At 46.9% G+C, this 13,014-nt stretch overlaps 1 protein-coding gene across 1 annotated transcript in view; it reads right to left on the reverse strand.

The window, feature by feature from the left end:
• The window catches only part of Agbl4 (AGBL carboxypeptidase 4), a 1,188,963-nt gene that overhangs the window by 106,690 nt on the left and 1,069,259 nt on the right, over positions 1–13,014 (reverse strand). Inside the window, exon 8 of the mRNA XM_077791547.1 lies at positions 11,351–11,465. Within this exon, the coding sequence (XP_077647673.1) occupies positions 11,351–11,465 (115 nt within the window). The remainder of the gene's footprint in view (positions 1–11,350; positions 11,466–13,014) is intronic.

Raw genomic sequence — 13,014 nt, forward strand, 5'->3', positions numbered from 1 at the left:
GCCATACACCACGGGGCCCACTCCCCCAGCAATATCCCTAGCAGGCAAGGAGAAGTTTTGATGGAGTGTCTTCTCCCTGTGCCGGGCATGTGCTGCAGGGGTTCACCCTTCCTCCCTCCTGTCTCCTGCTTGGCAGCAACAAACACAGGACTTGAAGGCAGGGTTTGTCCTGCATTGCAAATAACACCTGGAGAGACACATTGAGCACAATCCCCATGCTTCAAAAATGGGGATGCAGAGGGATGTGGCAGAGAGGCTTGTCATAGTCACACAGCTATGTTAGGGCTGGAAGTCCATTCCAGAACCAAGGGGTTATATTTCTCCCCATAAGAACACTGACAAGCGTTCTTTTTTGAAAGTTCTAATGGAGGACATTTTCTAAAGGAGCTCCTTGGCCCTCAGAGCTAGGAATTAGCTATTGCAACATCTTAGGTAAAGAAGGGTAGAGGAGAATCAAGGGGGAAGAAGTCCTTTACGTCTTCTCAAGATCTGGGAACTGATAAGCCCCTCACTTGCCCACCAGCTCTGAGAACAAGGAGGCTGAGAATGACAGTGAATCCAAGTGTGGACTCTTGGAGTCATGTTGCCCAGATAAAATCCTGGCTCAGCTGCATGATATCTTTGTGGCTGGATTTCTCTGTGCCTCAGCCCTAATCTGAAAAGTGGGGAGTTTGCCACAATCAGAGGGTTGCTTTCAGAACTAAATGAGATTGTACATGGAAAATTCTGAGGACAGTGTCTAGTTGGACACATGACACTGTGTTAGAGCACATGTGTTAGCTCTTCCTAGGATGTGATGTTGGCAGGATCTTCAGAGTCTGATGTTGGTAGGATGTTCAGGGTCCTCCACAATCTAGTGCCCACTTATCCCTGCACTACTTATACCATGTCACTGTTCTGTGCACCATGCAAAGCTAGTACATTGGAGGGCTCCTGAGCTAATTGCACAAAGGTGACCCTCCCATGGGCTGATGCAATTTTACTGAGTCTCCAGACTTGATAAGTCTGGGCTGCACCTTAGCCTCCAATGCCTTATTAGCTGGTGGCTCTGTATGATGGATGCATTATACGCTGTAGCAGGCTGCAGCCCTGATCACATGCACCAGCCACTCCAGACCACACTGTATTCTCCAAGGATCCCCGTCATTCAAGGCTCAAGCAACAAAACTCAGAAGCTTGGGCTCCAAGTAAGATTTGTGGGTTTAATTCCTGGATCTCCTACTATTAACAGCGGGACCTGGGGCAAATGACTTAACCACACTGTGTGCATTGGATCCTTATCTGCAACATGAGAATAACATTAGGACCTACTTTGTAGATTCACATGGTTGTTAGGCAAACTCCTTATTGCTTTCCATATGAGTGGGGACTTCATTCTTCCTCTCCACTCCCTTGCTAGCCCTTTCTTGAGGAAGAGGGTAGACCTTATCTGATTAGTCCACTTGAGAAAAGGAGCAGAGCCTTGCTCCTCTTGGCATGTATTTTCTGGATCTAGAGCCCTAAAGGGAAGGTCCACTCTGGCCTCCTGTCTGCCACGTGGTGTGCTTTGTTGAGGCAGTCACTTCCCGGTCTGCTTTTGGCTGGTGGGGAAGCTAAGTTTTGGAGTGAAGTAGAAAGAGGTCAATTTTGGCTATGGGGATTGACCATGCCTTCCAAATTGTGCTTTTATTAATAATAAAATGAATATTTTGACCTCTACTTTTCTGAGATTTCCTTCTGAAATGGCAATATGGTGAATGGAAGCAGGAATGTGTCATCACCCCTAAATCTCCAATGGACTAACACGTAGAAAACACGTGAACGGTGTCTGGCAGCTTATTTAAGTTTGATGGATGCTTTGTACTATTATCAATATTGCCGTTGACCATTATTCATCCTCTGGTTTAGAACACACCACACTACTCTGTTCCTCTGGCCAACTTGCACTCTCTGCTCAGGACTCCTCTCCCATACCACCTTCAGGACAGTTTCTCTGCCTTCTCCCACCCCAATGCTCCAGGCTGGATTAAGGGGGTCTCTGTGTCTCCACAGTCCTGAAGACCCTGGCCTCCCCTTCCCCAGGGCAGTTGTCTCCCCTCTGGACTGTGGGGCAAGCCTAGGGCCACTCCCACCTTGTGTTCCCAGCACATGGTACAAAATATGTGCTGGGTGAATGTTTAAGGGAAGGAAGAGAAAAATAGAAGAGAAGAAAGAAATGATTTAGTTGGAAGGCTTCTTAGACAGGCAGAGTGCCAGAAAAGCCAGAGGTAAACAAGAGCAGGTTGGTGTATGCCAATGGAAAGGGCCCTCGATCCTCTTGGCACATATTTTCTGGATCTGGAACCCTAAAAGGAAGGTCCACTCTGGCCTTCCCTCTCTGTCCTTGGGAGTAGGAAGGACTTGGGAGTGGGCGGGATGGGGTGCATTGGAAGGGTAGGGCAGATAGTGAGAGACCTCCATGACACTGCACCTGCTTGGAGGCCCAGACTAAAGACTTAGGTTCTTTCTGATGGTCAATGGGGTGGCACTGAGGACTTTACGTGGAGAACCGGCACTACCCAAGCAGTGGTTTCGGAACCGGGACAATGGTGCTGGAGTCCTTGATTCTTCCGCACTGCTTGGCTCCGCCAGTCTCCCTGGCCACTCATTCTGGGTTACTGTCTCCTCGGAGGCCTGTCTTCATTGCAGAATCAATTATTAAAATCAACTTTCTATCAACTCTAACTTTGAAATGCTATTCAGCTGCTTGCAGGGACGGAGATGGGGCGCTGCCTCCACAGACGTCTAGCCATCTGGCCTTTTCCATGGAACCTGGCTGGGAAGCTCATTTGAATAATTGGTTTTGGCAGTGTGCACTTGTGGGTTAGACACCTGATTACACTGCCAGCCCCGGTGTCCTTTCAGCCTCTATAGAAACATCACTCGGGTTACATAAAGCTGGAGAGAGTCTCTGGGAGGTAAGGGTCTATTTGGCCCCTGCTGTCACTCAGGCTGCATCTAAACTAACTATGTGGCTCACTCACTGTGTGACCTTGAACAAGTTACTTAGCCTCTCTGTGATTCTTTTTTTTTTTTTTTTTTTCTTGCTCAAAGGAGGAGAGTGATTCTTCTTCTGCCTATGCCAGGCTTCTCAAAAGGTTCTAAGAAAAGTTGGAGGAGGGGGCTGCCATGCAACAGAAATGGTAGTGGAAAGATTTAGTTAAGGATTCAGGTAGAGGAGAGCTCAAGGACATAGAGCAATGTGCACATGGGCTGTAACAGCTGAATGGTCCCCAGGATGAGGCTTGTGACAGTCCCTTGCCACTATTCTGCTACTCAGTTCTACAGACTTGAGGGAATTCATCTGGGAAATAAGAATATTGATAAAATCGTGCTAAAATTGAAGTGAAACAATAAATGCAAATGCCTAGGACAATGCCAGGCACAGAAGGTTCAATAAATGTCAGTATCACCATCATCGTCACCATGATTGTTCAGTCCCTGACACCATGCCTCAAAGATGGGCAATGACAAACATCTGGAGCTTGTTTACAGCAGGAAGGAGGGAGAGGGATGGACATGAGTTTACACAGGAAAAGTCGGAAGGCTCTGGGGATGTTCAGCCTGGACCACAGGAACTGGCAGTGGTTCTAGTGGGTGAGGAATAATGAGGACAGACAACCGCACAGGCTCCTGGAGGGCCAGTCACGCCCCATGGTTGTTATCTCCAAGCAAGAATGGCTGCCATGTAGAAGATGGGTGCACCTGAGGACTCCTTTGGAGGGCAGAGGTCGTCTCTATCTGGCAGACGAAGCCTGAACAAAAAATACTCTCTAATAGTCAGAGTGGGCCATAGCATAATAGGGTGTCCCGGGAACCCCTGTGCCTGGAAGTGAACCACCAGAGGGGCATGACTGGCCCTCCAGGAGGCTGTGAGGGGCTCTCTCCAGGTATCCCTCCATGATGCTGTGACAGGGGCCTCCAGGGGTGGGGGTGAGTGGCTGGGCAGAGAAAGAGGCTCAGGGTGAGGAGGGAGGGGCTGCTAGATCTCTCAGTGGGGCAATACTTGCTGTGGATCTTTGGTTTCCATTTCTTGCTTGATAAAAATATGCAGATTTTATGCTGTCACAGAGCAAATAGAACACTGACCTGTGTTTTACACATTTTACAGAACATATTTTATGTTCTATTCTACATTGGACATTTGAAATGTTTCCTTTTGTAGATGCTAAGATGGAAGAGCTAGGCCATTTAAAGGTGTGTGTGTGTGTGTGTGTGTGTGTGTGTGTGTGTATGCATGTGTGCACCTGTGCATATGTGTGCATGTATGTGAAATGCTTCCTCCGATATTTCACCCTCTGCTACATTTAATGATGTTTTGCTGCACATTTTAGTCCTTTTGATGTCTATTGAACTCCTATAGATTCCTCATCCTTCAAAAGTCCTCCTGATCACAAGGAGGCTCTCCCTGCTTCAGGGGATAATGTACACAAAGTGTACTGAGGGTCACTTCTGGTGGGTTCATAAACCTTGTCTGTCCTTTGTGCCAGGGAACCTGAGGCAAGGACCTTGGTACCTCTGTGCCTCAATTCCCTTCTCTATCTAAAATGGGGCTATCCCATGACCTCTTCACAGGGATTCTGGGAGGAGTGAATGAGATGATATGTATGATAGACAGTGGGTAGGCACCGCCTATAAACACTGGGCTTCTTATCGGCAAGGACAACCTCTGATACCCTTCTGCTTTACCAAGGCCCAGGACAGGGCCCAACACCCAGCAGGCTCTCAACAACCCTTAGTTAAATTGGATTTACTGCACTGGAGCACCCTCTGCTACATAAAGATTGCCAGGGCGAGGAGACAACAATGGTGAACATCTGCAGATCATACAGCATCCATTCCCACCACGGGGTCTGCAGTGCCGGGCTCTCATGCAGACTCATTTCTGTGCCTCCCATAGAGGTCTATTCCTCTCCCCCACCTCCATACTCCCAAGCAGCACCGAGGTTTTCTGAAGATGAGAAATTTCACAGCATCCTGCTATCTTTTGGGTAACTGCGTATTTTATGATGACTAATAGGCAATTACTATGGTAATATTGCAATTCAGCATGTGTGAGGTTTGGGAAATGAGAAATTATGGGTAACTACTTTGGACTTATTTCTATGGTAACAAAAAGTAATTGTCATTAAATACCAGTTATACTGAGGCTGTACCTGGTAATTATAGATTTTTATGCCCAGAAACATAAATAAAACCAATAAATTTATTCAAAGGTCTATGACTGTTTACTTATACGTGGCTCTATGGAATACACAATGACAAGCACCTAATTAAGAAATGCAAACCCAACACAGAGTTTCATATTGTCATATGGAGATGGAAAGTCTGTTTTTCAAATGCAAGGCGACTTGGGCATTGCAAATGCTCAGAAAACGCAGTGGGGTATGGAGGGGGGCTGTCTCCTCTGCAAAGGAAGGGATGGGCAGGAGGAGGTGACAGAGAGAGTGTACAAATGCTGTCGTATGGGTGTATGGCCTTGCATCTGCAAGATACTGAGAATTGCTAATCTATCCTAAACTGAATCAGCCCATCACCCCATACCCCAAAGGCCTTCCAGTTTCTTGGCTCTGCAAAATCCACCCCTCAAACCTCAGGTCCCAGATCCCCTCAGAGCTCCATGAAAGTGTTCACATTGCAAACTCAGTAGCCCATGTGATTCTTTTTCTTTCTTTTCACTGTGGCTAAAAAAAAAAATACAACAGAATATAAAATTTATCATTTTAACCATTTTTAAGTGAACAATCCAATGGCATTAAATACAATCATAATATGGTGCTACCATCACCACCATCCATCTCTGAAATTCTATACCCATTAACCCCCAACTCTGTATCTATTCAACAATAAATCCCTATTCTCCCCCTTCCCCTGGCAACCATGATTCTACTTCCTGTATCTGTGAATTTGACTGTTAGACTACTTTAAGTACCTCATATAACTGGAGGCACGCAGCATTTGTCTTTTTGTGACTGGCTTATTTCAGTTAGCCTAATGTTTTCAGGATTCTTTCATGTGGACCTGCTGCTCTTCGATCCTCTCCCCAGAGCTTCTACTAATGAGGAAAGGTGCCTTTCACCACATTTCACTCTTCTAAGAGGGTGGAGGGAGACTGAAGCTTGGGGAGAATGTGTCCACTCCAAGGATAAGTAAGACTCAGAGACAGGACAGAGAGCTGCAGTGCTCTGCTTCTGCCCACAGCTTGGTAAGGAAAGAGTGTGAGGAACAGAGTGTTCCTGGATGCAGGCTGTGGCCCTGCCCATGGCGCTTCACCTTCCCAGACTTGGTTTCCCCTTTGCTCAAATGGATATAGTAAACACTGACTTCCTTTCAAAGAGTTGTAATAATCAAAGGTGGTTTCAAAGTGCCATTAAGAATATGAGGCCCTGTGTAATGACAAAGTGTGGCTGAGAAGCCAGAAGTGGCTAAACCATAACAGTATTCACATCAACAATGGCACATGGAGAAGACACCTGGGGTGAGGAGGCCACGTGGATGAAGATAAAAGGTTGGAAGCTGATAGCACCTGGCAATGGTCACTCTACTCCGGGGCCTGCAGCACCATTGTGGAACACTGCTGTTTGGCTCATTTATTCATTCACAAAATATGTATTAAGGGCCCATTCTGTGTCGGACACTGTGTCAGGCACTGGGGTCTCGGGAACAAGAGGACAAATTCCTGAGCCTGGAGTTTACAGAGGAGAGATGGAGACAAACATTGAATATATATTAGTCACATCAATGCACATGACTACACATGAGGCCAAGGGTCATGAAAAGGCACTACAGAGTGCTATGAAAGAGCACAGTTGGGGACTGCTACATGTTGCAGGTGCTGGGAAGGACTTTCTGTGAAGTAGCTTTCTATCTAAGACCTGAAGGTGAAAAAAAGGTGAGGGTGTTTTAGTCAGCTTTTTTTGTCTCCCTGATCAAAAGACCCTACAAGAACAATTAGAGAAGGAAAAGTCGATTTGAGGCTCGTTGTTTCAGAGATCTCAGACCATAGACAGTGGCTCCATTGCTCTGGGTCCAACATGAGGAAGAGCATCATGGTGGAGGGCCATGAAGGAGGAAAGCAGCTCAGGACCAGGCCACCAGGAAGCAGAGAGAGAATTCTGATCCCCAGGGATAAAGTGTAAACCCAAAGGCAGGCCCCCAGTGACCCTCCTCCTCTGGCCACACCCTGCCTGACCATAGTCACCACCCAGGTAATTCATCCAAGTGGATCAATGTGCTGAGTAGGTTAAAGCTCTCATAACCTAATGTTTCACCTCTACACTTCCTGGCATTCACACAGGAGCTTTTGGTGGACACCTCCTATCTAGGCCACAACACAGTGTAACTGGAATGCAGCAAGCAAAATGGAGTATGCAGTTGCCCTGTGTCTTTATTATACACTATGTTATCTATTTCCATATCATTTAATATAAGTATTATAGATAGCTATGGTAGAGTGCATTATGGTTGCCACATACTGTTGCTCTAAACTTTAGGTTTCATATACTTTTACCACAACCATAGTCTAGTACCATTACAGTAGGCTGTTGGTGAATATGGCATTCGCCATCTCTCATGGTATAATAGCCAGCTATTGCTATTAAATGCTGGAATATACCTCCACTACTATTAATATCATAGTACAGATCTTGTATTATTAAACATAAGCTTAGCTGATGAAACCTGGGAAATATCTCTAACTAGTCTCCCTATATTGGGTTGCATGGTTCTTTAATGTGGAGAAAGAGGAAGAGGAGTAACACATTTGTTATTAGAACTTCCAGTGTGTCTAGCACTGTGCTTTAATGCATTATCTCACAAAAGCCTAATAACTCTTTAGTATGCCCATTCACAGACAAGGAAAAGAAGCTTAGGGAGGTCCTGCCATTTACCCAAGGTCATACAGCAGAACTTGAAATCCCACCTGACTGACCCCAAAGTCCACATTCTCAGCCACAGAACTTCACTCCCTCCAAAGCCCTCAGCTTCCCTTGCCACTGCAGGGAGCTGGCCTGTTGAACTGTCCCTCCAGCCTGGTCCAGTGCCTCAGGGCAGGCTTGCCTTGACCCTCAGGGTCTGGCACATCTGGCCATGGCTGTGGAAGGAGTGTGGGACAAGAGGGGGCGAGCAGGGCTAATGCAGGCACACCTGGATCCCTGGCTACTCCCCACGGGCCACAGAATCAAGGCAGAGTCTTCAGCTTCTCTGAGAGACTACACACCCAAAGGGAGATGTTGGGAGAACAAAGATCAGAGGGCATGAGAGCGAGGCAGAGGCCTGACTGTCTCCAACTGACCTGCGACCAATGGCTTGATCAGCTCCCGTGGGTCCGACTTGCTTACCTCCCTAGAATTCTGAATACACACCCTTCACTTCCTCCTTCTTTCCTTCCTCCCTCCCTCTCTCCCCACCACCCTACTTAATTCTGTCCTTTCATCCTTCCATCCTCCACCCCAACAACATTTCTTCCTATAATCAAACAAAAAATGGGAAGTTTGAGAAGATTTTTATTATTTGACAAACCTTGACAAAGCCCCTCCTTCAAGATGGCATCAGGATTAAATGTGTGTGAGTGTTTGACAGGTCATTGGGTCAGCAAGCAAAATTTCTGGAGTAGCATTTCCTACTGTATGTTTTATAAACCTAATGTGGGTGGCAGGGTGTGAGGACCACGACACCCTGAGAAACACTGAGTACTATATTCTCTTGGGGTTCCCCCTGTGTTTACTAGTGCATTGAAAATTCCGAAAACTCTTTATTGTAAAAGGATTTTAACCGCATTTAACTCAGCATTTCCTAAACTTATTTGAACTCTTAATTCTTTTTTTTTTTTTTTCCCCTTTAATGCCTTCACAGGTCTCCCTGGGCCCTCGAAATACTGCTGTAGAGAGCAGTGTGGCTCTGGAAGGGGCTGGCCTAGGAGACCTCTAGGGCACCTTGAAGCTCTCAATTCTGACTCTTTGTTATTATTTTTCATACTCTCCGAAGCTGTAGTCGTGAATTCTCATGATTGATAGGCTCTTTGTTGCTATTCAGAGCTGTTTTAGCAACAGGATTAATGCCTGTGGTTAGAGATTGTTTCCAACTCTCATAATGAGAAAAAATCACATATTCTCACTAGGAGAATGTTGGGGATTGAAACTTCACGATGAAACCATTTCTGAGGGTTGGAGTCCTTTTATCCTAAAGCCCCCAAATCACAAATTACGGACCTGGAAGATATGTAGAAAGCATCTAGCCCCCGCATCACCACCCCACTGTCCATCTGAAGGCCTAAAAGGGGAGGCGTCTTGGCCAAGGTCACAGACCTCTTTTATAGCAAATCCTTCCCTGGACAGCAGATGATGACATAAATAGAGGGTGGAGTGGCGATATTGACCTCTCTCTGACCACTGCAGCTCTTGTAATTAAACAGAAATGTTAACCTAAATCAAATGCTCTTTCCACCAGCATTATTACTAACGGGGCAATCTGTCTAGGGGAGGTGGGAAGGCCCTGCTCTCAGGTCTGTAAGGAGCCTTAAACCTGCAAATGCTAATGAGCCATCACTCCAGCCAATTAAGAGAGGCAGCAAAATCGTCTTTAACAAAGGCTTCGTGCATCCCCTGGGGTCTTTCTAACTCATACCCAAGGGTGCCAGGCAGCCCCTCTGGACCCAATTTTCATGGCTTTAGAAAGTAGTAAATTAACTCTGTGTGAATGGGCCTGGCTGGGTGTCAGGAGATCTGGCTCTGATCTGAGTTCAACCAAGGACCTTGAAAAGGTCCCATTTCATCTCTAAGTCTCAATTTCTTCATCAGTAAAGTCATCCCTTTCATTCACTTATGTTCATTAAATATTTTTTGAGAATCTACTATGAGCTGGTAGACAATGGGGACACAGAGACCATGGAGGTTCAGCCTTGCCTTCAAGTGACTTGAAGTCCAGCAGGGCCTGTGCAGTAGGATGACTTGTGGGCCTGAGGGAAGGGGAGGGGCCAGCTGTCTGGGATTGGGGGATGATTTCTAGAAGAGTTGCAAAGAGGGTGAGTGAGATGAAGAAGGATGAGGAGGTGCTGGGCAGAGGGCTACCTGTATAAGGGTAAGAGGACGGGGCCAACAGAGTGGAGCACTGGGCTTTGTGGGCAAGGAGGATGGTGCACATACAGCCTCCAGGGTGTGCCAAGCCTTGCCTGCAGAGCTGAGGAGTTTGGACATTATCTTTGAAGCTGTGAGCCTAATCAGCTGTAATGCTGTACAATTTGGGTAGTGAAGCTAGATGGTCACTGATTCACTGGTTTTGTGACCTTGGGCAAGGCCTCAAGTGTGCAGTAAGTGTAGCATCTTTATCTCAAAGGATTCAATGTTCCTCTGGCAGATGATCCCCTGGGTTGTGAAATTTTAGGCTGTAGATTATGGTGCTAAGACAAGAGAAAGAGCATTCAAGTTAGGAGGGCCTGAGTGGGAGTGGGCCCGGCTGGTCTGCCCATGCCAGAGGGAAATGCTGTACACTGATCTGGGAAGCCACTCTCCTTCGTTGGTGATCTCCAAGTAGAAGCATAGCAATGGAGCAGTGATCATTAGAACCACCATATGAGGCTCTGCAAGGCACATTCCTCCCCACCGTTTCTTTTCATGTCCCGTCAGGTAAATTGTATCTCCAGGTAATTATTATCTCTCCCTGAGCAACAGAGAGGGAAAGTGAATTCTCCAAAGTTACACAGGAAGTAGGTGTTAAAACCGGTTCTCTGGAGCTGAAGAATATCATGCTAAGTGCCATAAGCCAATCCCCAAAAACCAAACCGAATGTTATTCTCTGATAAGTGGATGCTAATTCACAATGGGGAGCGGGGTAGGGAAGAACAGAGTTACTTTAGATTAGGTAGAGGGGAGTGAAGGGAGGGGAGGGGGCAGGGGGGTAGGAATTACAATAGAATGAACCAGACATTTTTACCCTATTTACATATATTACTATATGCCTGGTGGGATTCTACATCATGTATAACCAGAAGAATGGGAAATCATACTCCATTATAGATGATGGATCAAAGTACATTCCACTGTCATGTATAACTAATTAAAACAAACGTAAAAAATCAAAAACAAAACAAAAAACAAATCCTACTTCTTCTGATGTCTGGCCTAGTGAGCTGTTCAGAAAGCCCCAGCAAGTGACCTCAGATGACTGCGTGAAAAAGCCAAGGGTCATTTAGCCACATTCCCAAGAACCAAGGTGAAACTTCCTCCCATGAACTCATGGGTAGTCCGAAAATTCTTTCTCAAAAGTGCATCCTCTGTTTCCTCTTGGTCCCCACCCTGGGACTACCTGCTTCCAGGCCTCCTCCCTCTCCCCTCACCTGTAATTGCCCAGGTAGACTCCATCAGGGTTGAGCATCGGTGCAATCTTGAAGACCAGGTGTTCTCGCAGGACACGGGCGATAGGGTGCTGGCTGACGAGGAAGTCGATGATCCCTAGGGAGAAAGAAGTGTCGGGGTTAACCTCAAAGTGCTCCCAGAAGGAGGGAGCACATTTCTCCTGATTTGGAAACATTAAGAGTTTGGTAGCTGATGTTTGGCCTGTGATGTTATCAGCTGCTAGAGAGCTGCGGCTCTGGACGAGGTGCTACCCAGTGAATTTTACAAACTTATCTCTGTTTCCAAGAGACCCACAGCTCAAGACACAACATTGAAGCCCAGGGACAGGACACAGGGAGAGCATTTCCTGCCTGAGAAAAGAAGGAGGGCTTCAAGAAAAGATGGCAATGGAGCTGTGCCTTGGAGGCCTTGAATGACACCAATCACCTCTGGACTGTGTTCTCATGGCTGCAACCCGAGGGGTCTCCCTAAAGTGTGACTCTGATCTGTCACTTTTTTCCTTGGTGATGGCCTCCATCTATGTGCGGGAGAGGGCACAGGAGAATCAAGGGCTCTGACTCTCGCCCCTCCTCTCATCTCCACATTTCCACGTCTTCATTGGAGATCTGAAATATGGACAAAGTGTGGCTCTGGCCTTCCATGAAATTAGTGAAAGTGATAGAAGAGTGAGAAGACCTCTCCCAGTGCAGAGGGGTCCCATTTCCTGCTGGAGAGTGCAGGAGAGGCCTGGAGGAGAAGGGAACCTTTGAACTGGGCCCTGACAGGTAGGTTTGATGGGCAGGAGGAAGGTGTCGGGGTCACTAAAAACGACCCACGTGCCCAGCGTCAGGCGCTTAGCTGTTGGAATGATAAATTGCTCCAGAGCACATTCCAAAGCTGCTGTGACCAGTGAGGGACATCTCAGGCTTTTCATTATGCCAAGCTGAGCATCCAGTGGCAGCGAGAGCCGGTTGGACATCATTTACTTCTCTGCTGAGGCGGCAGTGGACCAGATGCCCTAATTTATTTGTTGGTCCTCATATTAAAGTTACAGTTTGCCAGTAAACAGGCAGGGTAATGATGCCAGGCACCCTTGTTAGGGGCTAATAATTGCTTAATCTGTCCACTAATTGACCCCGGCTCCCGGGGCAGTGCTCCATCAAGAAGCCAGCCTGCACTCGGGGCCTGGCAGAGCTGCCTCAGAGAATGGGCTTCTGGAAATGGAGTGGCTCATGGTGATCCATCCTCCTTCACAGATGAGCAGATTAATTGGGCTGCCAATTAGGCAGCTAATAAAAGAATGAGAGAAAACAAAGCCAAGACCAGAGACTGCAGCCGCCCAGAACTTCCTCTCCCAGGTGGACATGGGGCAAGGAGAGGGCAGGTTTTAGATTTATCTTGTGGCTTGGGTCAGACACAGTTTAACAGAGATCATTCCCACTGATCAGAAGATTTTTTTTTTCTTTTTTTGGTGTTAGAGGAGGGTGGTCAGGGGATTTTTGAAGAGGAATGTAGGAGAAAGTAAGAATGGAGAGAAAACGCCCTCCCTGATTGTGTATCAAAAGCATTGCAGGGACCAAGGAAGCAGAGGGACCCAGGGAGCAGAAAGACTTGGGGACTTGAATTTGAATGTTAACTGTTCGTTAGGTGGAGCTGTTGCTGAAAC

The sequence above is a fragment of the Urocitellus parryii genome, chromosome 11 (genome assembly GCF_045843805.1).
Source record: "Urocitellus parryii isolate mUroPar1 chromosome 11, mUroPar1.hap1, whole genome shotgun sequence".
NCBI classification, from domain to species: Eukaryota; Metazoa; Chordata; class Mammalia; order Rodentia; family Sciuridae; genus Urocitellus; species Urocitellus parryii.